The 25,855-nt window shown below is 38.9% G+C and overlaps 1 protein-coding gene across 3 annotated transcripts in view; it reads right to left on the reverse strand.

Moving 5' to 3' along the window:
• The window catches only part of TPST1 (tyrosylprotein sulfotransferase 1), a 112,546-nt gene that overhangs the window by 33,990 nt on the left and 52,701 nt on the right, over window positions 1–25,855 (reverse strand). For all 3 annotated transcript variants that reach the window (XM_004380781.2, XM_023735311.1, XM_023735312.1), the window contains exon 3: window positions 10,942–11,140. In XM_004380781.2, coding sequence (XP_004380838.1) covers window positions 10,942–11,140 — 199 coding nt within the window. The remainder of the gene's footprint in view (window positions 1–10,941; window positions 11,141–25,855) is intronic.

A 25,855-nucleotide genomic window follows, 5' to 3' on the forward strand; every position in this document is an offset into this window, starting at 1 on the left:
AGCAGTCCAGGGACAAGGGCTAGAAGGCAGAAGGGGACAGGAAAGCTGGTGATAGGGAACCCAAGGTTGAGTAAGGACAGTGTTGATGTGTTGTGAGGTTGCTGACCATTGTCATAGGGCAACATGTGTACTAACTGATTAATGAGAAACTATTTTGTTCTGTAAACCTTCATCTAAAGTGAGAAGAGCAGCACAACTGGAAGAGCGTAGTCAATGTCACTGAACTGTGCCTGTAGAAATTTCTGAAATGGTGTATCTTTGGCTATGTATCTTTTCACCAAAAAAAAAAAAAAAAAGGTCAAGAAGGGAGAGGGTTGACATGTTGTGGGGTTGTTAACCAATGTCATAAAACAATATGTGTACTACTGTTTAATCAGAAATTATTTGTTCTGTAAACCTTCACCTGAAGTACAATAAAAAAAGAAAAAATAAGGCCAATGCTAGGAGCCCTAATACATGGCATAATACAATACAAACCATAACTAACAATGCACAAATACCAGAAGATAAACTAGATAACTGGGAGCTCCTAAAAATTAAACACTATGCTCATCAAAAGACTTCACCAAAAAAGTAAAAAGAGAAACTAAAGACTGGGAAAAAATTCTTGGCTATGACATATCCGAAAAATCTATAGAATATTTCAACACCTCAACAACAAAAATATAAATAATCCAATTAAAAAATGGGCAAAGGATATGAACAGACACTTTACTAAAGAAGACATTCAGGCGTCTAACAGACACATGAGGAAATGCTTGAGATCATTAGCCATTAGAGAAATGAAAATCAAAACTACAATGAGATACCATCTCACCCTGACATTACTGGCAGGAATGAAAAAACAGAAAACAACAAATGTTGGAGAAGTTTTGGGGGGACTGGAACTCTTACACACTGCTGGTGGGAATGTAAAATGTACAACCACTACGACCACTACGGAAAACGATATATTGCCTCCTTAAAAAGCTAGAAATAAAAATACCATACAATCCAGCAATCCCACTCCTAGGAATATATCCTAGAGAAATAAGAGCTGCCACATGAATAGACATATGCACACCCATGTTCATTGCAGCATTGTTCACAACAGCAAAAAGATGGAAACAACCTAAGTGCCCACCAACAGACGAATGGATAAACAAATTATGGTATATTCACACAAAGGAACACTACACAACAATAAAGAACAACGATGAATATGCAAAACATCTCACAACGTGGATGAATCTGGAGGGCATTCTGCTGAGTAAAATAAGTCAATTACAAAAGTACAAATATCGTATGAGACCACTATTATAAAAACCCAAGAAAAGGTTTACACACAGAAAAAGGCATTCTTTGATGGTTATGAGGGAGAGGAGGAGGGAAGGTGAAATCACTAACTAGACAGTAGATAAGTGACAACATTCAATATAGAAGTCAGCACAACTTGACCAAGGCAAAACCACAGCATCTTCCTAGATACATCCACATACCTTGATGGACCAAGTTACTGGGGCAGAGGGCTGCAGGCCATGATCTTGGGGGACATCTAGGTCAAATGGCATAACATAGTTCATAAAGAAAATGTTCTACATCCTACTTTGGTGAGTAGCGTCTCAGGTCTTAAAAACTTGCGAGTGGCCATCTAAAATACATCTATTGGTCTCACCACCTTAGGAGAAAAGGAGAATGAAGAAAACCAAAGACACAAGGAAAGTATTAGTCCAAAGGACTAATGGACCACATGAACCACAGCCTCCATCAGCATGAGCCCAGAAGAACTACATGATGCCCAGCTACCATCTCCAATCACTCTGACAGGGATCACAACAGACGGTCCTGGATAGAGCGGGAGAAAAATGTAGAACAAAAACTCACAAAAAAAGACTAGAATTACTGGTCTGACAGAGACTGGAGGAACCCCCAAGACTATGGCCCCTGGACACCCTTCTAACTCAGAACTGAAGCGACTCCCAAAGTTCAACTTTCTGCCAAAGATTAGACAGGCCTATAAAACAAACAATAACACACGTGAGGAACGTGCTCTTAGATTAGTCAGGTATGTAAGACCAAATGGGCAACACCTGCCCAAAAGCAAAGATAAGAAGGCAGGAAGGGGCAGGAAAACTGGACGAATGAAAACGGGGAACCTGGGTTTGAAAGGGGGAGAGGGCTGACACATTGCGGGGACTGCAACCAATGTCATGAAACAATTTGTGTATAAATTTTTGAAAGAGAAACTAATTTGCTCTATAAACTATCACTTAGAGCACACACACAAAAAATTAGTTTGGGTAAGAACCATCAATGGATGTTAAATCTAGGGTGTCAAGTCTGATGAAAAGCAGTCTCAAAGTGTCTCCAATATTGATTGCTTTTCAGTTGAAAGGGAGAAAACAATAACCACAGAGTAGAGACACTGGAAAAACACCTTAACTAGGAGATCAAAATGCACATCACAAACAGAGGAGAATGGGCATAACATGCCTCCAGATGAGACACGTTGACAATGAAATAATATCATTTACCTAAAATTGTCGCTGGGGATGCATAGCCTGAATTTAACCATGAGGAAATATCAGATAAGCCCTGGGTTGATTGCCTTCCAAAATGAAAATACAAACATTCTCCAGAGGAGTATAAAGGAATGCAGAATCTGCATAAGACAATATTCACCATGTTCAGGATGCACGAAAATATGTAAAGTCATAGAAGAGCTCAACATTATTAACAGTCTTGATCTAACTGGCATGTAAAGAACACTACAGCCAACAAATGCAGAACACATATTCTTTTCATGTGTAATGGTACATTAACCAAGATAAAACATATGTTGGGTCATAAAACAAGTCTCAATAAATTTAAAAGGATCAAACTCATACAGTGTGTGTTATCTAGCCACAACAGAATTAAATAAGAGTTAATATCAATACTATATCTAGAAAAATCTAAAAAATCTGGAAATTAAACAATATGCTTCTGAGTAATTTATAGTTGAAAGACAAAATCACAGGGTAAATTAGTGTATATTTTTAACTTAATGACGATGAAAATACAACATATATTTGTGGACTGCAGCTACAGCAGTGTTTACAGGGAAAGTTATAGCTTTAAAAATACATGTTAAAAAAGACTAAAAATCTAAAATCAATTATCTAAGATTCCATTTTAAGAAGCTAGAAAAAGAAGGATAAAATAAGCCTGAAGTAAGAAGTAAAAAGGAAACAAAGATAATAGAGAGGATGATAAAGATACAAGCAGAAATCAAGGAAATAGAACACCACAATAATGAGAATTACAGACACTAAACGCTGTTGTTGTTGTTAGGTGCGGTCCAGTCGGTTCCGACTCATATCACAGCAATCCTATATCCTGCACCATCCTCATGATTGTTGTTATGCTTGAGCACATGGTTTCAGCCACTGTGTCAATCCATCTCGTTGAGCATCTTCTTTTTTTTCACTGACCCTCTACTTTACCAAGCATGATGTCCTTCTCCAGCGACTGATCCCTCCTGATAAGATGTCCAAAGTATGTGAGATGCAGTCTCACCATCCTTGCCTCTAAGGAGCCTTCTGTTTGTACTTCTTCCAAGACAGATTTTTGGCAGTCCACAGTCTATTCAATATTCTTCCCCAACACCACAATTCAAAGCCATCAATCCTTCTTCAGTCTTCTATATTCATCGTCCAGCTTTCACATGTACATGAAGCAATTGAAAACCCTATGGCTTGGGTCAGGCGCACTTTAGTCTTCAGGGTGACATCTTTGCTTTTCAACACTTTAAAGAGATCTTTTGCAGCAGATTTGCCCAATGCAATGTGCCGTTTGACTTCTTGACTGCTGCTTTCATGGGTGTTGATTGTGGATCCAAGTAAAATGAAATCCTTGACAACTTCAATCTTTTCTCCGTTTATCATGATGTTGCTTATTGGTCTAGTTGTGAGAATTTTTGTTTTCTTTATGTTGAGGTGTACTCCATACTGAAGGCTGTGGTCTTTGATCTTCGTCAGTAAGTGCCTCAAGTCCTCTTCACTTTCAGCTAGCAAAGTTGTGTCATCTTGTTGTGGGGTTGTTAACCAATGTCATAAAACAGCATGTGTGTTACTGTTACATGAGAAACTTTCTGTTCTGTAAGCCTTCACCTGAAGTACAATAAAATATTAAAAAAAAAAAAAAAAGTTGTGTCATCTGCATAATGCAGGTTGTTAATGAGTCTTCCTCCAATCCTGATGTTGTGTTCTTCTTCATGTAGTCCAGCTTCTCAGATTATCTGCTCAGCATACAGATAGAATAAATATGGTGAAAGGATACAACCGTTACCCACACCTTTCCTGACTTTAAACCACGCAGCACCCCCTTATTTTGTTCAAACAGCTGCCTCTTGATCTATGTACAGGTTCCTCATGAGCACAATTAAGTGTTCTGGAATTCCCATTCTTTGCAATATTATCCATAATTTGTTATGATCCACACAGTCGAATGCCTTTGCATAGTCAATAAAACAGGTAAACATCTTTCGGGTATTCTCTGCTTTCAGCTAGGATCCACCTGACATCAGCAATGATATCCTGGTTCCGCATCCTCTTCTGAATCTGGGTTGAATTTCTGGCAGTTCCCTGCTTATATACTGCTGCAGCCACTTTTGAATGATCTTCAGCAAAATTTTACTTGTGTGTGATATTAATGATATTGTTCAATGATTTTCGCATTTGGTTGGATCACTCTTCTTGGGAACAGGCATAAATATGGATCTCTTCCAGTCTGTTGACCAGGTAGCTGTCTTCCAAATTTCTTGGCATAGACAAGTGAGCACTTCCAGCACTGCATCCATTTGTTGAAACATCTCAATTGGTATTCTGTCAATTCCCGGAGCCTTGTTTTTCGCCAATGCTTTCAATGCAGCCTGGACCTCTTCCTTCAGTACCATCAGTTCCTGATCTTAAGCTACCTCCTGAAATGGTTGAACGTCTACCAATTCTTTTTGGTATAGTGATGCTTCTTCTTTTGATGCTTCCTGCATAGTTTAATATTTTTCTGTAGAATCCTTCAACATTGCAACTAGAGGCTTGAATTTTTCCTTCAGTCCTTTCAGCTTGAGAAATGTGGAGCGTGTTCATCCCTTTTGGTTTTCTATCTCCAGATCTTTGCACATGTCATTATAATACTTTACTTTGTTTTCTCCAGCCACCCTTGAAATCTTCTGTTCAGTTTTTTTACTTCCTCATTTCTCCCTTTTGCTTTAGCTACTCGACATTCAAGAGCAACTTTCAGAGTCTCTTCTGACATCCATTCTGGTCTTTACTTTCTTTTCTGTTTTTTAATGATCTCTTGCTTTCTTCATGTATGATGTCCTTGATGTTGTTCCACAACTCATCTGGTCATTGGTCATCAGTGTTCAATGCGTCAAATCTATTCTTGAGAAGGTCTCTAAATTCAGGTGGGATATACTCAAGGCTGTACTTTGGCTCTCGTGGATTTGTTCTAATTTTCTTCTGTTTCAGCTTGAACTTGCATATGAGCAATTGATGGTCTGTTCCACAGTCAGCCCCTGGCCTTGTTCTGACTGATGATATTGCGCTTTTCTACTTTCCACAGATGTAGTCGATTTGATTCCTGTGTATTCCATCTAGTGAAGTCCACGTGTACAGTCTTCATTTATGATGGTGAAAAATGTATTTGCAATGAAGAAGTTGTTGGTTTTGCACAATTCTATCATGCAATCTCCTGCATCGTTTCTGTCATCAAGGCCATATTTTCCAACTATCGATTCTTCTTTTTTTCCAGCTTTTGCATTCCAATCACCAGTAATTATCAGTGCATCCTGATTGCATGTTCAATCAATTTCAGACTGCTGAAGTTGGTAAAATCTTCAATTTCTTCATCTTTGGCCTTAGTGGTTGGTATATAAATCTGAATAATAGTCGTATTAACTGGTCTTCCTTATAGGCGTATGGATATTATCCTATCACTGACAGCACTGTACTTCAGGGTAGATCTTGAAATGTTCTTTTTGAGGATGAATGCAACGCCATTCCTCTTCAGGCTGTCATTCCCAGCATAGTGAACCATACGATTGTCCAATTCAAAATGGCCAATACCAGTACATTTCAGCTCACTAATGCCTAGGATATCGATCTTTATGTGTTCCATTTCATTTTTGACTTCCAATTTTCCTAGATTCATACTTCGTACACTCCACGTTCCTATTACTAATGGATGTTTGCAGCTGTTTCTTCTCATTTTGAGTCGTGCCACATCAGCAAATGAAGGTCACAAAAGCTAGACTTCATCCACTTTATTAAGGTCGACTCTGCTTTGAGGAGGCAGCTCTTCCCCAGTCGTATTTTGAGTGCCTTTGAACCTGAAGGGCTCAACTTTTGGCACTGTATCAGTGTTCCCCTGCTATTCATAACGTTTTCACTGGCTCATTCTTTTCAGAAGCAGACCACCGGGTCTTTCTTTCTAGTCTGTCTTAGTCTGGAAGCTCAGCTGAAACCTGTCTGCTATGGGTGACCCTGCTGGTATTTGAATACTGGTGGCATAGTTTCCAGCATCACAGCAACATGCAAGCCCCACAGTACAACAAACAGACAGACACCAAACACTGGTTCTCTGAAGACATGAACAAAATTGACAAATCCTTTGGTAGCTGCTTCTATTTGACTATTTGCTCCTCCCCAGTACTGTCTACTCAGGTTTTCACCTGAACATCCGTTCGTACTTGGATATGCTTTTCACCTTACTCTCAGGTTTAGTAACCAGGACATTGAAGTAGTTTTGGGCTTGACCCATGCCCTCTGAAGACTCTGTTCCTCATATCTGCTCACTGGCCCACAGCCACTATACATGCAGATGAGCACAGCCTCATCCCCATCCCTACTCTGGGTTCCTGCTCAGCTACTGAACTAGATGGAGTCAATTCCTGTCAGGGAACAAACCTGGACAATAAGTTCAATGTTGGACATTGAGTTTGAGGTTCTTAAAGTATCCAGGTGGAGATATATAGAAGGCAGCTGGAAATAGTGAGCCTGGGGCTCGGAAAAGAGACACATTGGAAGACAGATTTATGATCACCAGCAAGTAGGTTGTAATCAAAGCATTAGCAGTAGACGGGCTTGATCAGGGAGATTATAAAACAGAAATCCTTAATCTTCTTCAGAGGTGTCTATGAATCCACTAAAATTGTGGGTAAAATTCTATGTATGTATGTGTCCATAAGGTTCATAAGATTCTCATATAGGTCTGTAAGTCTTACAAGGTTAAGAAACTATGGGGGAGGGAGAAGGCTGAGGATTTAACCTAGAGGGCACTGTTGTTGTCATTAGTAACTGCCGTCAAGTCGATTTCGACTCGTGTGCAGAATAGAACCGTTCCATAGGGTTTTCAAGGCTGTGACCTTTCAGAAGCAGATCACCAGCCCTTACTCCTGAGGTGCCTCTGGGCGGGTCTGAACCACCAATCTTTCAGTTAGTAGCCCAGCACTTAAACATTTGTGCCACCCAGGGACTATTTACTAAAATGTGCTATAATTTTGGGATTAGAGACTATGGTAGGATAGGATATGGAATATGTTAGTATTTCATTTCTAAATTACCATCTGAGTCAGAGCAACTATGAAGCACATGACTTTCTATTCAAAACTGGAAAAATATCCAAAAAAAAAATGGGCTGACTCAGGCACCGATACTTCTAGACTGCCCAGAACTGTATGAAAACTAGCACTTTTTAGGCCTGGAATTTTGGTTCTATAATCCCAGTCAATAGGTGAATTTTCTCCCACTCCTACCCCATGATTAAGGGAACAACTTCCCCAGTCACCTCTCTCTGAAGCCCATCTCATGTCACAGCTGACCACCGACGATCCCTTTTTAAGCATAACTTTATGAAATCTCATGATCATCAATGCTGGATACATTGGCAGCTGAGATTTTACCAGCAAAAAAGCTTTGAAGATACACAGGATTTGGTTTTCAAGATGGTCTATGAAATCCAACTCCACAAAACAAGAATGTCAGTCAGCTTGTATGCATTATCACAAGCGGCTCAAAAATGCAATTTCAGTTCACACTTTTTCTTCATCAAAACTGTTTGTCACTTCAGAGACAGAGATAGAAAAAAAAGTGTTTTGTTTTTTTTTCCATTGTGCATTTTGAAACCCTTTCAAAAGCCACAAGTGTTTATGAAACAAATTCTCTAGTCACATGGATTCGAACCACAGCGTTCTTCCCAACCTACCACTTGGGGAAGCCAAGATGCATCTAGCCAAGCCAACTTGCCTGTAGGAAAACTATAATGTCTACTGCCTGGGAAACCTCAAACTTTCATTTGTATACGTATCTTGGTTTATAAAAGCCCTTTCAGTATTGTGCATAGGAGAAAGCTATGAAGTACCAATTACCAAGAGATTATCAAGGACTATATAAGTACCAGACTAGATTGATATATGCCCCATCTTTAGGAAATGTAGTTCATAAAACATTTTAAAAGCTTAAGAAACAGTTCATAAAAGAATATATACATATATTTATTAACTGGAAAATGTTAAGTTATATTAATCAATGAAATCTATTGAAATTAAATCACCCATATCATGAGGGTGAGCGTGTGGTACAAAGCCCACTCATGTACTCCACTGATAAGACAACACAGGTAGTTCAAACATTTTTAAAAAACAATTTATCAGCATACTATCAAGCAACTTAAAAAAGTCTCAGAAACTTTGACCTGGTTTAATTCCACTTCTATTAATTGAACCTTAAAAAAAAAAAACCTAAAAAATATGGATGTACAAAGATGTTTACTGCAAGATAATCTAGTAAAAACTATATACAACAAAAGAAAAATGGTAAAATGAATTATAGAACATCTACTAGGAAATACATTTTGTTCATTCATTCATTCATTCATTCACTACTGTGTTTCAGCAAGAATTTAAGATGGCTCATATGATGATATATAACCATAAAAAATTATGTTTAAAGAAAGTGTGCAAAATGGGCAAATGCTAATGAATATTAAGAGGAAAAGCTGGATATAAAACTGTATATAAAGGTAAGATTATAAGATCTTAAACAAAACACAAAGGAGGGGAAACACATCAAAATATTAAGAATGATACGTGTCTGGGTGGTAACACAGGTGATTTTTGTTCTCTTAGCTTTTTAATTTTGTAAGTTTCATGCAATAAGCTTATATTTTGTAATAAAAATATTTATATAAAAAGGATAGACATCATTTAAAAATTCTGCTTTTGTATCTAAAAGTTCACAGGAAGATAAATCTTCACATATAGCCCTTAATGATGAATTAAAAGGAAAATGAAGGTGTCATAGATTGAACTGTCCCCCAAAAGATACGTGTCAACTTGGTTAGGCCATGATTCCCAGTATTGTGTGGTTCTCCTCCATTTAGTGATTGTACTTTTATGTTAAAGAGAATTAGGGTGGATTTTTAACACCTTTACTAAGGTCACATCCCTGATCCAATGTAAAGGGAATTTCCCTGGAGTGTGGCTGCACCACCTTTTATCTTACAAGAGATAAAAGGAAAGGGAAGCAAGCAGAGAGGGGGGACCTCATACCACCAAGAAAGATGCACCGGGAGCAGAGTGCATCCTTTGGACCTGGGGTTCCTGCATGGAGAAGCTCCTAGTCCAGGGGAAGATTGATGACAAGGCCCTTCCTCCAGAACTGACAGAAAGAGAAAGGCTTCCCCTGGAGCTGACACCCTGAATTTGGACTTCTAGCCTACTAGACTATGAGAGAATAAACTTCTGTTTGTTAAAGCCATCCACTTGTGGTATTTCTGTTATAGCAGCACTAGATGACTAAGACAGAAGGTAATACCTAAGAGAAAGGAATCAACATGGAAATTAACCTCATGTTATATGAATTTGTTTGTCAATTAAAGGCATCAACAGAAAGACAGAATAAAGAAACCTTATATTATAAGGCTCTGGGGAGGGAAGGGCACTGGCGATGTAAGGAAGTACCAGAGAAAGTCAAGGGATTTTAATCTTGAAATCAAATAGCCTATCTGTGAACTTATGCTAACATGGCTATCTCATTTAAACTGTAGTTTCTAAAGAGTACATAGATCTGATTTGAAATAGATTCAACTGGTAAAGCATATTTTCAGATTAGTTCTTTGAGTTTTCACCTTCCTGCAACAAAAATTTTCAAAGATGTAAGAATAACTTAAAAAGAAAAACTAATTTCACTTAAATGGCAACTTTCTTTCAATCAGAAGTCTAGTTTATTTTATCTGTTTGTTAACTCTTCTACTGTAATCAATGTTTAGCTTTCAAAAAACAGGAAATCATGCCTCATCTAAACAAAGGTTTAGAAGTAAAGTAGCCATTAGATTTTAAGACAGAAGAAACTAGAAGTGAGATCACTAATAATTTTGATGTCAGTGCAGTGGTTAAGAGCTATGGCTGCTAACCAAAAGGTCAGCAGTTTGAATCCACCAGCCACTCCTTGGAAACTTTATGGGGCAGTTCTACTCTGTCCTTATAGGGTCGCTATGAGTCGGAATCGACTTGTCGGCAACAGGTTTAGTTTGGTTATACAAATTGGCGACAATCACCTCTGAGAATAAATTTCCCCAACAGTGAATACCATTCCCAGAAACTAGGAAAAATACATTTAAAGAACTGTTCCTACAGTTCTTGGGAAGCACCACAGTTATCCTTAAAATGCAGTGAAAGACTTCTGATAATAAAGCATTCTACAATAGAATTTTTCTAATTTACAATTATTTTCTCATCATAAATAAGCAAGAAACAAAATAAGAAAAATCTTTTCAAACTATAAATTACAGAAAGGTGGGGATGGAAAAACACTAAATAGAAAATAGATAAGTGGTAACTTCGGTGAAGGGTTGAAAAAAAAAAAAAAAAAACCCTCAAATTACATATCCAGTTTTCTCAGTCAATTTAAAAATCTCACTTACCCTTCTAGTGTTTTCAAGGATTTTGGGATCGGGTTTTCCATAGTTAGGTGGATTGGCATATGGGTCATATCCAAGTTTGGCAAGCATGGGTGCAATCACTGCCATGTCTTGTAAAACATCTGGAGGAATCTTCCCAACCCATTTGGATAGCGCTCCCACATTGACTGGCTTGATGACTTGGTCTGTAGATCTCTCCACTCTGAAAACAATATCATGTGAGTAAATATTTGTTTAGAATAGGAAAAATGCATAAAAAACTAGAAATTATTTTTGATAACTTTAAAAGTTGTGTCTAGATTATAAAGTAATTGAGAACGAGGGCACTAACTAGGCTTAGCACTTTTTACCAGACTTTTTTTTTTTTTTCATATTCTGACAGCAATTATTAACAACCTCAGATTTCTAGAAACAGGAAAGAGGATGAACTGAAAATATCTGCATAAAATGTGTTGACACTTTAATTACAATATCCAGAAAAATAAAGATAAGACTGTTCAGAAAAACAGTTAGCCAACTTACTTGAAATGCATCTAAATAAATAAGATATATTGGTAGACAACTACAGGGACAGACAGATGGATACCCCAACCAAAAACCCACTGCCGTCGAGTCACTTCTGATTCACAGCAACCCTATAATACAGAGTAGAACTGCCCCATAGGGTTTCCAAGGCTGTAATCTTTACAGAAGCAGACTGCCACATCTTTCTCTCACAGAGTGGTTGCTGGGTTTGAACTGCTGACCTTTTGGTTAGCAGCCAGAGCTTAACTACTGCGCCACGAGGGCTCCTTAGAGGATGGACAGGTATGTGATAAAGCAAATATAGCAAAATGTTAATTGTAGAATCTGGGTGCTGGGTATAATTCTTTCAGTTCTCTTGTATGTTTGAAAATTTTCAGAATAAAATATTGAGGGGAAAAACAGCCAGCCATGAAACCACTAAAAACGCAAAATATTTTTCTGTTGACTTCCTAAAGGACTTTATTTTCTAAGAAAGAAAAAGAAGTGCTGTTTTATGAATTTCAATGTTACAGGATTTATCTAGCTAAATGTGCACTCTCTCTTCTTGAGTGGAAATTTACTTGAAGCTCGTAGTGATTATATTCACTATATTGGATTAAATAACTAGTAATCCAAAGAGAAAATATAACATAAAATACCATCTGGATTTAAATTAAATCTGAATTAGCAGACTCTGGCCAAGTGAATATAAAACAGAAGTGCCTAGGAGAGGCATCCTAATACATAAGAAGTCATTCAAACATTGTACCCTAATAAAAGGTGAAAGCCCTTTTCTTTAAGTATATGGCCTCTCACTGCAGATAAGCTTTATCTGATGAGTCGCTCAATGGGGTTCCTCTCCTAAAACAATAGATATGAGAAAATAAGATGACTCCTTCCTGGGACTCGGTGAGGCCACCCTCTCCAGGTTTTCCTGAGGCCTCAATGGCCACATTGTTTCTTCCATCTTAAATATTTCCCCAGGACTCCACTTAGCCCACTGCTTTCTTCCCTCTCTGCATTCTTGAGAGGTGGCTTCATCTCCAATGATCTCTGCTTGATAGTCTTTACCTGTGTAAATATATCCTGGTTTGTCCAGGACAGGTCCTGTTCGTACCCCAGCTTAATGATTAATGGCACCTCTCGTTCACTCTCGTAAGTGTTCAGGTTTGTTTAATAAGTTACTTGGTTACCCTACCATATGCCCTACATGCACCTCAAAACGAAGGTGGTCCAAAACTGGACCGTCATCTCTCCAAATCTATTCCTCTGTGCATCTAAATAGTTGGTTTCCTTGCCCAACTATGTATCACTCCTCCAGATTATAAGGAAGGTCTATGGCTTTTTCATGTCAGTATCAACAGCATCTAGCACAATAACACATAATAGATGCTCAATAAATGCTTATTAAATGAATAAATGAATGACTAAAAGCTTTTCATGGAAAATAAACCCCTATAAATTATTAGTTTATATAAACATGCTCGAGAGAAGTCAAGGATCATGTCTTTATAAGGATGTAAAAATGGCTTGGGGGCAGTGTCTGACTTCCTCCAACCCCACAAACAGGAAGGAGAACCAAGATCAACAGCACAAGGCTGACTCCCATGAGGAAGAGGCCAGACCAAGTCTCCTCTTTCCATCATCTTTACCAATTCTGACACCAACCATCCCCCCCACAACACTCTCTACTTCTCTGCTGTGTTCAATTATTCACTGCAATGGCCACACAGAACTCACAGACAACACTCACGATCATGGGGTTTATTAAGGAAGTAATAGTTACACTTCAGGCTCAGGAACACTCAGGATACAGTTCTTCCATCAGAACAGCCTCTTCCCAACCGTGCTCACAGACACACCTCTCCATGGCCCTTGGCCTCTGCCCAAAGGCACTCAGCTTTCTCTCTCTGTGGGCTGGAAGCCCATCGCACCATCTTCTGTTTCCAGGTCTCTCCTGCTGGTCTCTCCTTCCTTGGTGGTGGGCTCCTCCTCTCTGTTCTGCAATCAGCTCTCTTTCAGCAAAACTGACCAATCCCCTTGGTGGGCCACAATTACCCTATCACACAATCACCTGGGTGGGAGTTATGAGACCACGGCTAGAAAGGCCACACACAAAAGTAATTAATCACAAAGGAGATCATATCTAACTGATGCATAAGATGAAACAACTGGAGAGCATCCAAGTGCTAAACTGCATGATACTTACTGTAGTGTACTAGGACTCTTAGAGAATGGGAGTCACTTCCAGGAAAAAAAAAAAAGCCTTAGAGTAATCAAGGACTAATACTTTCTGTCCATTCTATGCCAGGCACTTTGAATATGAGATCTAATCTAACCTTCATAAACACCTTAAGAGGAAGATATTATCAGTCCCCATTTTTCAAATATGTAAACTGAGGCCCAAAGAAGGTAAGAGATTTGCCCAGGGTCACACAGTCTGAAAATGATGGTGTCAGCATTTGAACCCAGGTCTGTCTGTCCGAAGCCCTCCCTTTTTCCCCCAATTTCTCTTACCGCCTTCATCTTGATCCCCTTCATTTTTACATTCTGTGCTTCCCTGGGCCCTGGTGGCACAGTGGTTAAAGTGATCGACTGTTAACCAAAAGATCAGCAGTTCAAAACCACCAGCGGCTCCACGGAAGAAAGATGTGGTAGTCTGCTTCTGTAGACATTTACAGCCTTGGAAACCCTATGAGGTTGCTATGGGTAGGAAATGACTCGATGGCAGTGGGTTTGGTGGGATGCATCCCTGAAAACCTCAGCCTTTTGGTCTATACCACACAGAGTGGGCAAGTTGGTTAACCACGACGATATAAACATACAAATGTACTATAAAGGACATATACAGTGCTGTGCTGGTGATGTGTAACAACCAGCTGGGAGGAAAAGGCCATGATTTGTAATATTTGCTGATGTTCATGGTGTAAATACTCCCATCATGGCTGATTTCAAGCTACCAACATGACCTCACTGACTCAAGAGTTGGGAAGAGGCACACAAACTGGGCTTTCTAGAGCCAGCGCAACCTAGCTCCCAGAACACCACATGGTATCTACAGGGCCACATATCTCTTACCTCAAATTCTGAATCCAAAAAGCCCCCAAACTAAATGTTTTCCTGTAACTCACTGGGCAGCAAAAACTGACCTGAACTGACAGAAATCTATGTATATTCTTTATTCCATGAGACGTAAGCAGTCACACTCTTCGAAGCAGAAATATTCATGTGTTTGATTACTGTGTTCTGACCCAGAACTAGCAGAGGACGCTACCCAATATATCTTAATTGTGTGCACCATACTGCCTTTTTAGAATCCAAAACATTCTGTATTCTGAAACACATCTGTGTTAAGCATTGGGGTCACAAACAGGGTCTTGTATATCATGACTGGGAAGTTGGCTTTATCTTGAAAATGATGGGGAATGACTGAAGGGCAGAGGTGGGGAAAGAGACAAATAGCAGTGTTTACTCTGCACTCACCAGGTTCAGATAAGACATTCGTTTAGTAATAAACGACAGAGACAAAATAAAAGGATAGAGTGTGGTCCCAATGTTGGCAAGCCATACAAATCTTCCATACTTAAACTCTTAGGGTTGTTTCTTAGTCCCAAATCAGCTCTCTGGGCTCACCTTTCCTCTCTTTCCATGGGTTCTGGTTATTTAGATTGCCTTTTTCTAAGAGGCAACAAGGTGGAGGGGGAAGAATGCAGACTTGGAAGCATGGTCTGTGTGATCTAGTTTTGTGAGCTAAGAAAAACTCTGATTCTCAGAGAGTGGAGATAATGACCACTAACAAGTAGAGATTTGCAGTTTCAAAAAACATTGTTCAAAAGCAGGGGTTAGCCAACTATGGCCCAAATCTGCCCTGCTGCCTGTTTTGGTAAATAAAGTTTTATTGGAACATGGCCACGTCCACTTGTTTCTGTATTATCTATGAATGCTTTCACTCTATAACAGCAGGATTCAACAGTTGCAACAGAAACTGTGTGACCTGTAAAGCCAAAACTAATTAGTATCTGGCCCTTTACAGAAAAAGTTTACCAACCCCTGTTCAAAAGGATATGGTTACTAGAAGGAAACAGGTCTGGTCCAGAAAACCGATTTTCTTTTTTAGACAGCAGGCTGCATGGAGCTCATCATATCTCCCTTACTCCTTTAGTCCTTCTAGAAGTTAGCCAACACTCAGGCCTAAAGTGTACTACAGTATGAACTAGTTACCATTCCAGCACCCTCTAGTATCAGTGGGACCTCACATATAGTGCCTGACACACTGGTATAATGCAACACCCCCAGCCCAGACACAGCACTGCAAGGCCAGACATCTGTGAATCAGCAAGCTCTGCCTCTGTCAGCAAGGGTTCAGGCTTCCTTAGCTCTGTAGCATTCATAGTGGCAGGCACCCTTCCTTGAGGAACGGGGGCAATGCCAAAGTCTTGAACTGCTGAGGCAAACATAATCCCCAAGACACTCGTTTTAAGCACAGATCTTCCATGAGTCTCAGTTAAACACTACAGCCATGCTAGCTGCCAAACCACAAGTGTGAATTATGATACATAGCAACTACTATAGGAAACCAAATCCTCCAGATTAAAGTATCAGTGCTGGAATGGAGAGGCAAAAAGGAATGGGTCAAAGACTATATAATCTAAATGGTTAGATATATTACAGTAAATCCCAGGATGAAATACCATTAAAAGTCATGTTCTCAAAGACTCACTATTAGAAAATTCTAAGGTTATGTCCTGTGAAAGAGGATTTAAAAATGTATGTACAAGAGAAAGTCAATTTTCTGAAAATGTGTTATATATCCATGTTATATATATGCATTGAATCATACCAAAATGCTAACAATGACAGTGGTGTGATTAAGCATGACTTTTATTTTCTTTCTCAATTTTTCTGTATTTTCTGTGATAAAAAATGTGTTTTGTTTTTGGCCCATGCAATAGGGAGGAAGCACAGGATCACAAAGAATATCTTTACCTAGAAGTCTAACATTTATCTCAAGCTCAGCATGATCCAAATCAAACTCCTGATCCTACTCCCAAAATCTGCTATACCCACAGCCCTCCCCATCTCAGTTGAAAGCAACTCCATTCTTCTGGTTACTCAAGATAAAACAAAACTGGAATTATCTCTGACTGTTCCTTTCTCTTATACTCCACATCCAATCCATCAGAAAAACTTCTCAACTATACCTTCAAATTACATCCAAAACTGACTACTTCTCATTAACTTCACTGCTACTCCCCTAGTCCAAGCCAATATTATCCCTTACCTGTATTTCTGCAATATTCTTCTAATAGGTCTCCCTACTTCTTCCATTACACCCCTGTGGTCTATTCTCAACACACTAGCCAGAGAAAGCCTTTAAAACTACACCCTGAATCATGTCACTCATCTACTACCTCTGAAAATGAAAGGGACTCTAAGAAACCATTGAAGAACTTTTTAATCCCCCCAAACCACCACGTGGAAACAGACAATGCAACTAGATAACAAAACCAAAACCCATGAACAACTTTTGCAGCAAATCTAGGTGACAAAGTAGTACCACAAATCCCAAAATACAAATTAGTGAAGACATCCAGCAACACCCACAATACCTTCAAGGATGAATGTTTACGTGGGAGGGAGTAGAAGGAAGTAACAGGGCATCTTATAGACTGAGAACAGAAGAACACCAAAACAGCCAACAGCTAGCCTCTGAAAATCACAGCAGACCTATTTGAAAACAGCATGTGAAACTGGGAGGGTTTTGCCCAAACCAACAGCAGATTAAGTGCTAGGGGTAAATTCTCAAAGAGGCTAGAGAAGGCTGGGAAACATAAACTCTTGAAACCAACCAGCCAAAGCTCCCTTCCAGGTCAGGGGCTTATTATTAAAAGAAGAGAGAGAGAATAAGGAGAATAACATCCCTACAGATAATGAAAACCACCAGAAACGCTCATAAAACACATTAAAATTGTAACTTACTGTTTCAAAACAAGCTCAAAGACATTTAAAAATGATACAACACATAAAAGAATGGCATTAATAATAAAGACTCAGAAACGAGGTGACAGAACTAAAAAAAATTAGAAATAATGAAATAAAAATATTGTTTCAGAAATGAAGACTAAACTAGAAGACGAGAGCTAATAAATACAACAGATAAATAACCTTAAAAGAAATTAAAGGTTAAATATAATAATGCCTTCAAAGAAACAAATATATGCTTTAAAATAATTGAAAATACAAGAAATATTTTAAAATGAAAATGTAGAATTCAACACTCCTCTATCGGTAATTGACAAATCCAGCAGGCAGAAAATCAGTAAGAATATAGTTGAACTAAAAAGCATCATCAATCAACTGGATATAACTGACATTTATTTATAGAATATTTCGCCTAACAGCAGAATATACATTCTTCTAAAACTCACATACCACCTCACCAAGATAGTCCACATTCGGAGCCATAAAACACAGCTCAGCAAATTTAGAAGAGTAAAAATCAAACAAAGTATATTCTCAGACCACAGTGGAATTAAGCTAGAGATCAATGACAGCTGGAAAATCACAAAATATGTAACAGTGAAACAACACATTTCTAAACAACACATGGGTTAAAGAAGAAGTCTCAAAAGAAAATACTTTGAACTGAATGAAAATAAAAATATAACATCAAAATGTGTGGGATACAGTGAAAGAAATGTTGAGAGAGAAATTTATAGCATTGCATGCATATATTAAAAAAGATGAAAGACAGAATATCCAAGCTTCCACCTTGGGAAACTAAAAAAAAAAAGAGAAGAGCAAATTAAACCGAAAGCAAGCAAACAAAAAGAAATAAGAGCAGGTATCAATAAAACTGAAAACAGGAAAACAATAGAGAAAAATCAATGAGCCAAAAGCTTGTTCTTTGAAAAGATCAATCCAAATGATAAAACCCGTCATACTGCTCTCTTTGAAAGATGATAAGGCATCCATCCATTATCTTGGAAACTGATAAATAAATAAAAGGAAAGAAGCAGCATTTACCATTTCTTTCCCTTAAGAACTGGACTCTGGGTAACCAAATAGTAGATGCAGGGATGTGTCTCTTTATAAAATTTGTTCAACTAAAATATGGAAAACAAATGATAGAATTAGAATACCAAATTTTGCAAGACCCAACAAACCAATGAATACAGGCACTAAGGATCTCAACAGCTGCTAAAATCACAAAAGGAAAGACAACCACACATAACGGAGAGCCTTGCCAAATCAGACCTTGAGTCTGAGGAGGCCTCTGGATTCAGCTGCCAATTTGCATGAAGTACAGAATTCAGAGGAACTGTTGAATAATCAGCAATTCAACTACGAAACTGCCCAATTTTGCAATCAGCAAAATTCAGACTGTGAATAACTTTACAGGTTAAATGGCCTAGGTTCTTCAAAAAGAAATTGTATGGTAAAGAAAGAAATGGAGGGTTTGGAAACCTGTAGATTAAAAGAAATTTAAAAGACATGTTGAATTATTTTTAATAGGTAAGTCAAAACTATAGTGTCTATAGATTCACACTTCAGTGAAAAGAAACATAAGAAAGTGATTTTTTAAAGTATCAGAATAATATCTGACAAGGGCCCAAAGTCCGTTAACTGGGGAAAAGACAGTCTCTTTAACAAATGGTGCTGGCATAACTGGATGCCATCAGCAAAAAACTGAAACAAGACCCATACCTCACACCACGCACAAAAAAAAAATAACTCAAAATGGATCAAAGACCTAAATATCAAATCGGAAACGACGACGCTAGGAGCTCTAATACATGGCATAAACACAATACAAACCATAAGTAACAATGCACAAACACAAGAAGAGAGACTAGACAACTGGGAGCTCCAAAAATCAAACACTTAATGCTCATCAAAAGACTTCACCAAAGGAGTAAAAAGACAACCTACAGACTGGGAAAAAATTTTTGGCTACAACAAATTCAATCAGCGTCTAATCTCTAAAATCTACAAGATACTGCAAAACCTCAACAACAAAAAGACAAATAACCCAATTAAAAAAATGGGCAAAGGATATGAATAAGCATTTCGCCAAAGAAGATGTTCAGGAAGCTAACAGACACATGAAGAAATGCTCACGATCATTAGCCATGAGAGAAATGCAGATCAAAACTACAATGAGATACCATCTCACCCCAACAAGGCTAGCATTAATCCAAAAAACACAAAATAATAAATGTTGGAGAGGTTGTAGAGAGACTGGAACACTTACACACTGTTGGTGAGGATGTAAAATGGAACAACCACTTCGGAAATTGATTTGGCGCTTCCTTAAAAAGCTCGAAATAGGAAGTACCATACAATCCAGCAATCCCACTCCTTGGAATATATCCTAGAGAAATAAGAGCTGTCACATGAATAGATATATGCACACCCATATTCACTGCAGCACTGTTCATGGCAGCAAAAAGATGGAAACAGCTCAGGTGTCCATCAATGGACAAACTGATAAACAAATTATGGTATATTCACACAATGGAATACTGCGCAACAATAAAGAACAACGATGAATCCATGAAACATAACATGGAGGAATCTGGAGAGCATTATGCTGAGTGATTTTAACCAGTCACAGAAGGACAAATATTGTATAAGACCACTATTATAAGAACTCAAGAAAAGGTTTAAACACAGAAGAAAACATTCTTTGATGGTTACAAGGGTAGGGAGGGAGGATGAGGGTTATTCACTAACTAGATAGCAGACAAGAATTATCTTAGGTGAGGGGAAGGACAGCACACACTACAGGGGAAGTCAGCACAACTGGACTAAACCAAAGCTAAGAAGTTTCCTGCATACAACCAAACACTTCGAGAGAGCAGCAGGGGCAAAGGTCTGGGGACCATGCTTTCAGGGGACATCTAGGTCAACTGGCATAACAAAGTCTACTCAGAAAATGTTCTGCATCCTACTTTGGCGAGTGGCATCTGGGGCCTTAAAAGCTAGCAAGTGGCCATCTAAGATGCATCGATTGGTCCCAACCACCTGGAGTAAAGGAGAATGAAGAACACCAAAGATACAAGGAAAGTATTAGCCCGAGAGACAGAAAGGGCCACATAAACAAAAAACTGCATCAGCCTGAGACCAGAGGAACTAGTTAGTGCCTGGCTACCACCAATGACTGCCCTGACAGGGAACACAATAGAGAGTCCCTGATGGAGCAGGAGAAAGGTAGGGTACAGAACTCAAATTCTAGTAAAAAGACCAGACTTAATGGTCTGAGACTGAGGAACCCCAGAAATCATGGCCCCTGGACTCTCTGTCAACCCAGAACGAAAACAATTTCCAAGGCCAACTCTTCAGACAAAAATTGCACTGGACTGTGGGACATAAATGATACTCGTGAAGAGTGTGCTTCTTAGCTCAAGTAGATAATTGAGACTAAATGGGCAGTTTCTGTCCGGAGGTGAGATGAGAAGGCAGAGAGGGTTACGAACTGGTTGAATGACCATGGGAGATCAGGGGTGGAAAGGAGGAGTGTGCTGTCACAGTATAAGGAGAGCAATTAGGGTCACATAACAATGTATGTATAAATTTTTGTATGAGAGACTGTGATGGTTAAGATTGTGTGTCAACTGGGCTGGGCCATGATTCTCAGTGTTTAAATGTGATCACTCCCATGATTGAATATACTGTGAGTAGCCAATCAGATGAAAGGGAGTCTCCTTGGGGGTGTGGCCCGCATCTGAATATAAGCAGACATTCTGGCTTTTTGCTCTCTCTGGATCCTGCAGCTGCCTCCTGTCGTCTCATCTCTAGTCTTGGGACTTGAGCCATCAGCCTATCTGCCTAACTTGGGATTTGTCGATCTTCACAGCCTGTGAGCAGAGCCCTGCTCTCTGACCTGCCAATCTTGGGTTCGCCAGCCCCTGCAGCTACGTCAGTCAGGAGAAACCTTGTGGTCTTGCCTGCTGATCTTCGAATTCATCAACTTCACAGCCCATGAGCGGGAACCCTGCTCTCCGACCTGCCAATCTTGGGCTCGCCAGCCTCTGCAGCTGCATGACCTGGGAGAGGCCTCCACCCTGATCCACTGACTTGGGACGTTCTAGCCTCTGCAGTCGCGTGAGCTGTTTCCTTAATATAGGTCTCTCTCTCTCTCTCTCTCTCTCTCTCTCTATATATATATATATATATACATATATATATATTTGTGTGCTTTGCTGGTTTTGCTTCTCTAGAGAACCCAGCCTAAGAGAGAGATTAACTTGAATTGTAAACTTTCACTTAAACTACAATTTAAAAAAAAAGTATCAGAATAGTGACTAGGCCAGGCATGTTCCTTCACTAGCATCTTCACAGTGGCTGTTCCCTCTGCCTGGACCTTTCCCTAGATATCCATCCACTTGGCTGACTCCCTTACCTCCTTCATGACTCTGCTCAGATCTCATCTTCCCAGTGAGGCACACTCTGGACTACTCTATTTAATATTACAACCTGTCCCCCGTGATCCCCTAGTTCCTGATCCCCTTTATTGTCTTTGACTTCTTCCTTTTTCCAGAGCATTGGTAAAGAAAGGGAAAGTATAGCCATCTAATACAACATGTATTTTTCTTATTGTGTTTTTTTGGTTGCTTTTTGTTCTCCCCCCGCTAGATCGTAAGCTCCACGAGGGCAGGAATTTTTGTCTCTTTTGTTCACTTGCTCTTGCCCTCCTACAGGTCTCTGCTCAAATGTCACCTTAACAATGAGGCCCTCCCTGACCATTCCTATTCCCTAGCTCTTGGCAACTCCCTATTCTCTGCTTTATTTCTCTCCATGGTATTTACTACTATCTGACAAACTACTTTACTTTTTTATCGTTTTGTATGAGATGGCTCCCCACAAGCTAACGTACGTTCCAGGAAGACAAGGTTTGTTTTGTTTTGTTGTCTGTTTTGTTAACCACTGTATCCTCTGCATGTATAACATTGCCTAGCACCTAAGGGGTGCTTGGTAAAAGCATGTTGAGCGAACAAATAAACAATCTTTATCCTATTTAAGTATTTTTTTCTATTCTTTCTCTATTCAAGAGTGTTTACTATGAATGGCAACTGAATTTTACCAAGAGCCTTTTCTGCATTTAATGATACGATCATATGTTTTTTCTCCTTTCATTTATTGATGCAGTGAATTATGGTGCTAGATTTTTCTTTCATCCTTGAAACAAAAACTATTTGGTCATAACACCTTATCAATCTTTCATACACTGGTGAATTCTAGTTATTAATATTTTATTTATGATTTTAACATCTATATGCATAAGAAAATTGATCTGAAGTTTTCTTTTCTGTAATTTCTATTGGGTTTTGTCATTTTATCATGGTTTCATAAAACGAACTGGGGAGCTTTCCATCGTTTTCTATGACCTAAAATAGTTAAACCAGTATCGGACTCATCTGTTGTTTAAAGGTTAGAACTAATTCAGTTGTGAATCATCTGTGTTATTTTAAAAGGTATCTCTTAATCACCTGTTCAATCTCTTTGATGGTACTCCATGTATTTAAATTCTCCACCTCTCTAAAAATCATCTATTTTCTCTAGGTTTTCAAATTTATTACAAATGAACATACTTCTTTTTAATTTCTCTTATATCTGTGGTTATTTCTCTTTCTCATCCTATGTGGTATATATTTGCACTCTTTTTTCCCTTCAATACTGCAAAAGTATTGATCATGTCAAAGAACCAATTGTTAAAATTTATCCTTCCTATTTTTATTTATCAATTTCAGCTTTTATCTGCACTAACTTTAGATCCATACCCGCCCCGTGCCCCCCACCGACTCCTTTGTGTAAGGTATCATTCCACTGTCTTGCACTCCTGTAAGGTTTGGGTCTACTTCTTATTCTGTTCTTTACCAGTGATCAAGACAGATCAATCTTGATTCCTATGCAGGAGAGTTTGTTGTTAAAGTACTAAGGCAGGCCTCATTGCAATGGGGGAGTATAATCAGGGACATGAACAGCGGCATTAAACAGGAGGTTCCAGAAGGTACGTACAGTTGAAAGCTAAACTACGACTAACAAGAAAAGTAGCTTCCTAATCTAAGCTCATTATTATGTGTGTATGTATTTCTAGCACCCTTCCCCCAATATATATTCCACGAGGGCAGGATTTTTCGTTTGTTTTGTTCACTGCTGTATCCCAAGTGCCTAGAATGGTGCTAGGTGCATAATAGGAGCTCAATAAATATTTGTTGAATAAACAAATAAACTGGGGAAAATCAGTTTCAGACTCTTCAGGTAAAATCAGCATTTCTAGGTTTAGATTAGTGGCACCAAGGAAGGGGAAAAAAATCTCCCTTCTCCCCTGCTTCCCCTCCTCTCCCATAAACCATAAAAAAAACCTGTTGTCATTGAGTCAATTCTGACTCATAACGGCCCTAGTTATGTCTCAATCCTTAGTCTCCAGTTCCTTGCACGTTCTGGAATGAAGGCAGCTCTGTTGTGGAGTTTTGATTTTGTTTTGTTTCGTCTTTGGTTGTTTTATTTTCTCTGTGAAACAACATCTTGGTGTTTGGCTAGTCACGCATTCTTTGCAAGGAACAAATGTTATTTTCTTTGTTATGGTCTACAAGTAGCTGTAAAAAATACTGACATTACATTTTTCTAAAGTTCCCTCACTTACTTCTTCTGCTTTGGTCCTCCAGCACGAAATAACAGAACCAGTCTGGTAAAATGTTGCTAATAATTACCCTAAGTCCATTTTGGACTTCAAGAACAACACACATGACCAAATACATATTTAAACACTAACTAAAATTCAATAGGCTAATCAGCAGATCCACCATTGATTGCTGTTGTTAGGTGCCGTGGAGTTGGTTCCAACTCATGGCAACTCTATGAACGACAGGACAAAACACTGCTCAGTCCTGCCGTCCTCACAATCGTTGCTAGGTTTGACCTCAATACTGCAGCCACTGTATAAATATATCTGGTTGAGGGTCTTTCTCTTTTTTGATGACCCTCTACTTTACCAAGCATGATGTCCTTCTCCAGGGACTGGTCCCTCCTGATAACATGTCCAAAGTACATAAGACGAAGTTTCGCCATCCTCACTTCTAATGAGCATTCCAGCTGTACTTCTTCCAAGACAGACTTTTTTGTTCTTTCTGGTAGTCCATGGTATATTCAATATTCTTCGCCAATACCATAATTCAAAGGCATCAATTCTTCTTTGGTCTTCCTTATTCATTGCCCAGCTTTCACGTGCATATGAGGTGATTAAAAATATCATGGCTTGGGTAAGGTGGACCTTAGTCCTCAAAGTGACACCTTTTCTTTTTAACACTTTAAATAGGTCTTTTGCAGCAGATTTGCCCAATGCAATACATCGTTTGATTCTCTGACTGCTGCTTCCATGGATGTTGATTGTAGAATCAAGTAAAATGAAATCCTTGACAACTTCAACCTTTTCTCCGTTTATCACGATGTTGCCTATTGGTCCAGTTGTGAGGATTTTTGTTTTCTTTATGTTGAAGCGTAATCCATACTAACGGCTGTGGTATTTGATCTTCATCAGGAAGTGCTTCAAGTCCTCATCACTTTTAGCAAGCAAGGTGGTGTCATCTGCATATTGCAGGTTGTTAATGAGTAAACCTCTAGTCCTGATGTCATGTTCTGCTTCATATAGTCCAGCTTCTTGGATTATTTGCTCAGCATACAAACTGAATAATTATGGTAAAAAGATATAACCCTGCCACACACCTTTACTGATTTTAACCACACAGTATATCCTTGTTCTGTTCAAACGACTGAGTCTAGGTCTATGTACAGGTTCTGCCTGAGCACAATTAAGTGTTCTGAAATCCCCATTCTTTACAATGTTATCCATAATTTGTTATGATCCCCACAGTTGAATGCCTTTGCAGAGTCAATAAAACACAGGTAAACATCTTCCTGGTATTCTCTGCTTTCAGCCAAGATTCATCTGACATCAACGATGGTATCCCTTGTTCCACGTTCTCTTCTGAAACTGGCCTGAATTTCTGGCAGTTCCCTGTCGATGTCCTGCTGCACCCACTTTTGAACGATCTTCAGCAAAATTTTACTTATCTGTAATATTAGTGATATTCTTTGATGATTTCTGCATTCTATTGGATCACCTTTCTTTGGAATGGGCACAAATATGGATTTCTTCCAGTCGACTGGCCAGGTAGCTGTCTTCCAAATTTTTTGGCATAGATGAATGAGTACCTCCAGCACCGCATCCATTTGTTGAAACATCTCATTTGGTAGTCCATCAATTCCTGGAGCCCTGCTTTTTGCCTATGCCTTCAATGCAGCTTGGACTTCTTCCTTCAATACCATTGGTTCTTGATCATATGCTACCTCCTAAAATGGTTGAAAAATGAAATGGAACATATAATGATTGATATCCTAGGCATCAGTG

This window comes from Trichechus manatus, unplaced genomic scaffold (genome assembly GCF_000243295.1).
Source record: "Trichechus manatus latirostris isolate Lorelei unplaced genomic scaffold, TriManLat1.0 scaffold00077, whole genome shotgun sequence".
NCBI classification, from domain to species: domain Eukaryota; kingdom Metazoa; phylum Chordata; class Mammalia; order Sirenia; family Trichechidae; genus Trichechus; species Trichechus manatus.